At 46.6% G+C, this 3,787-nt stretch overlaps 1 protein-coding gene across 1 annotated transcript; it reads right to left on the bottom strand.

Moving 5' to 3' along the window:
* Positions 1-1,123: 1,123 nt before the first annotated feature.
* Positions 1,124-3,516, bottom strand: LOC114464712 (ras association domain-containing protein 10-like). Its single transcript, XM_028449197.1, has one exon. The coding sequence runs from the start codon at positions 3,220-3,222 to the stop codon at positions 1,780-1,782; it is 1,443 nt and encodes a 480-aa protein (XP_028304998.1). The 5' UTR covers positions 3,223-3,516; the 3' UTR covers positions 1,124-1,779.
* Positions 3,517-3,787: the final 271 nt, after the last annotated feature.

The following is a 3,787-nucleotide window of genomic DNA, read 5'->3' as shown; positions in this document are numbered from 1 at the left end:
TGTCTTTCATGTGGTTGCAACATAAGCTTATTTTAACACTGATATAAATGTGTATGAGGGTTTAAAATAAGCTGGTGTTTGTGTGAACAACAGCATCTGAACTGTTTGTATCACTAAAAGTGTCCCACTGGTGATTTCTGGGTCTGTTTTTCCATGAGACGACACTTGACTTTTCATCAGACAGCGTCTGTTTGAGGCCCTTTTAGCTCCTGTTTCAGACTTTATGGGGCCCCGGCCTTAGACTGGTCACTTGTTATCAGACCCTCGGACAAATGTGAGCTGGTAACTCTTTGTGCGCCTGTGATCAGATACAACTTCAGCTTAGTGTGAGGGCTACAGATAGTCGGCCTGAATGTGTCTCCAACAAACGCTGCTTTGTTACGTTTGCTCGTGGATGTCAAAGGTCAACCATAGAACCTATAAGCATATTAAATTACTAAGCAGCATGATGTCATCTCAAGCTTATTGTGCTATTACTTAGAGCTGGGCGATATATCGAGATTCAAGATATATCAAGTTTTCTATTTTGGTGATACAGAAAATTACAATATTGCCTATATCGACATATGTATACATATTTATATCTTATTTTGTATCAAAATACCTGTTCTAGGAGTCTCTGCTTCTGTTTGATGATCAGTGAATGCGTCCTAACCTATAGACCTACCACCAGGGTTGGGGCCAATTATAATTGTAATCGTGTAATTGATAATTAATTACAAGTATGGCATAATTATATTTGTAATTGTAATTTTTTTAAAATCTGTTGCTGTCATAATCGTAATTAAATTGTAATTGAGTTCAGATGAATGTTTGTAAATGTATTTGCCATGAAAATTATATAAAAATGGTCAATTAGAATTTAATGCAAAACTGGGGGAACCACGTTCTATGTACAGTTCTTCACATGTGTAGTTAACAATTATTAAAATATAATTCATATCAAACTTTCACACATTTTACCATTTAAAAAATTTAAATCGATGGGTATACTGGCACAAAAAAGGCTCAGACGCCCACACCAAAAATATTAAAAACCTATATTTTCATTGATTAGGAAGCTTAACAAGGAAACCAATAGACAGGAAAGAAATTAGATGATAGATATTTGTTTTTAGTGTATTTTACAGATGATTTAGAACTTGTCATCATAAGAGATGCTAACAGAAAGCTAACACAAGAGGAAGGTTAACTTTTATGAAGTTATTTATTTAATTAATTGTGATTAATTGTAATTGTAATGTAGAACGCAATTTTTATTGACTTTCTAAGGATAAAAAAACAATTCTCATTTAATTGTAACTGGAAAAAATGTTGGTCACTGTAACTGTAATTGAATTGTAAGTGAACTTGGGGTAATTGAAAATGGAATTGTAACTGAAAAATGTAATTGACCCCAACCCTGCCTACCACTAATCATGCCACACTACAGAATTCACTCACACGTGCTGTCCCTAAAAAGCCAAAGGTGGGACATATTGTGCAGCTGTTTGTTAATAAATGAGCCTGTGTGGCATTTTGCATCAGCAAATTTAACCCTGAATTGTCTTTTTGCAAAGACTTTATTTGAAATAAAATGATTGAGATTTATATCGTATATCACCTTTTTGAGAAAAAATATCGAGCTATGAGTTTTGGTCCATATCGTCCAGCCCTACTATTACTACTAATGAGATTATTGCTGCAAACGGTTTTTTAGATGCTGGCCAACACTGGTTTCTCTCCCCCTGAGTTAGTGCCTTTAAATTGCATAAAAGTTCAACATGTTTCCATACTTGTTTACACCAGTGATTCACACACAGGCGGGTTGTCAGAGTCCTGGCTGTGCATGGAGCTCAGACCCGTGTCCGAGTCCTCATCGTTGGTGTTGCAGGCCTTTGACAGACCCCGGGCCTGCTCCACCCAGCCTCCCCCCTTCTCCACTGAAGCAGGCTCTGCCTCAGAGCCCCCTGCCCCCACCTCAGTCACCTGTTTGCTGGCCTGCTCCAGCTCCATAGTTTCCACTCTGGCCAGGAGGTCCAACAGTTCACTCTCTTTGGTTTCCCACAGTGCCAGACTCAGGTCCAAGTCCCCCCTGATGGCGTCCAGGTCCGTCTTCAGCCTCAGACCGATGTACAAACTGGTGTCCAGCTGTGTTTTGATCCTCTCCTCCTCCATTGCCAGCTCGTTCTCTGACAGACTTCTAACATCTGGATCCAGCGTGGTTTCTTCTGCGGTGCTGTCCGAGTCCTGGTCCTGGTCCTGGTCCACCTCCGAGCTCGTCTCCTCCCGCCGTCGCTTCATCCACCTGCGGTTGAGCTCCTCCTGGATCTCCCCTGTGATGCTCTCCACCAGCGCCTCCCGCTCCGTCAGCTCCTCCTGCAGCCGCACCACCTCCTCACAGCGGAGGGTGTACTCCTCAAACTGGACCAGCGCCTCCGCCGTGCGCCATGCGTCCTGACGCTCCGCTTTGCGCTTACAGTCCCCTGGTGAGACACCAGCCTCCGGGGAGCAGTCCACCCTGTAGGTGTCCTGCACGTAGTTCACTCCGTGTCTCTTGATGCGGTCAAAGTGAACTTTGGCCTCGTAGCGCTCTATCTCCCGGTCCAGTTCCTTGATCCTGTGGACCTGCTGTCTGATGGTGTGGTCCTGACTGATCACCAGGTGGACCAGGGTCTCCATCTTCTCCACTGAGCCTTTATTGTCCTTAGAAACATTCACCTGCTCCTTCTTCTTATTCATTTTGTCTAACTTTCTGAACGCCTTCCTGACTATGCGTCTCTGTTTCTCCTGGGACAGGCTGGCAGCAGCGGCCACCGCGGCCCAGCCGCTCCTTCCGGTGCCCTTGAGCAATAAGCCGCCCGGCGCGCCGCTGTCCCGGCTCGGTACGACCCGGGCCTCTGCGCTGCGGGGGCCGTTGTTGGGCAGCGATGCCTCGTTTTTAACAAGCACGAAGCGGACGTTTTCCTGCTCGTCCCCCCAGGCGCTCCACAGCCGGAGGATTTTAGTCTTGTTGGGTAAAATCCTCTCAAATCCTCTCCATTTCTCCACCACGCAGTAGGAGTGAGGAGGACCGGACAGCATGGCCGCAGAGACGCTCTGCTGCAGGTTCTGGTCCTCCAGCAGCACTTTGACCACATCGGAGCAGGTGGTGCGCTTCGTCAGGCCGGAGACCAGCTTCTCCTCCCGGCAGACCCACACGGAGACCTTCCCCTCCTCCGGCTCCACCATCATCATCATCATCGTCTCCAGAGTTGGTCTCCGGTTCGAGTTTCTGTTGCGCTTCTTTTTGAGACTAATAAGTGACGCACGACATGGATTAAAAAGTGATGATCTCACAGGTCCGTACTGGTACTGGTGCTGAGGTCCTCCTCCCTGGTCCCGGGACCTCCGTGTGTGTCTGTGCGGACCTCATCACTCTGGCCCCGGCCTGGCGGTGCGTCCTCACAGGAGACCGGGCAGGCTCTGGTCCTACAGCAGGTTCTACTGTGACAGTCTGACTGGGACACGCCTCTTTACACACCTCCACCCACTAACACCACCTTCTCTCTCTCACACGCACACACACACACACACACACACACACACACACACACACACACACACACACACACACGCACACACACACACACACACACACACACACACACACACACACACACACACACACACACACACACACACACACACACTTTTCCTGCACAGACAAACCAGGACTGACGCAGACCAAAGGTGTCTTTGTTCCCACAGAACAGAAGTTACATCTAATCTCACAGAGACAGAAAAAAATACAAATATTAAAGTATAT

The sequence above is a fragment of the Gouania willdenowi genome, chromosome 6, assembly GCF_900634775.1.
Source record: "Gouania willdenowi chromosome 6, fGouWil2.1, whole genome shotgun sequence".
Taxonomy (NCBI): Eukaryota; Metazoa; Chordata; class Actinopteri; order Blenniiformes; family Gobiesocidae; genus Gouania; species Gouania willdenowi.
Note: the sequence above shows the minus strand (reverse complement) of the source record. Positions and strands in the feature narration are given on the sequence as shown.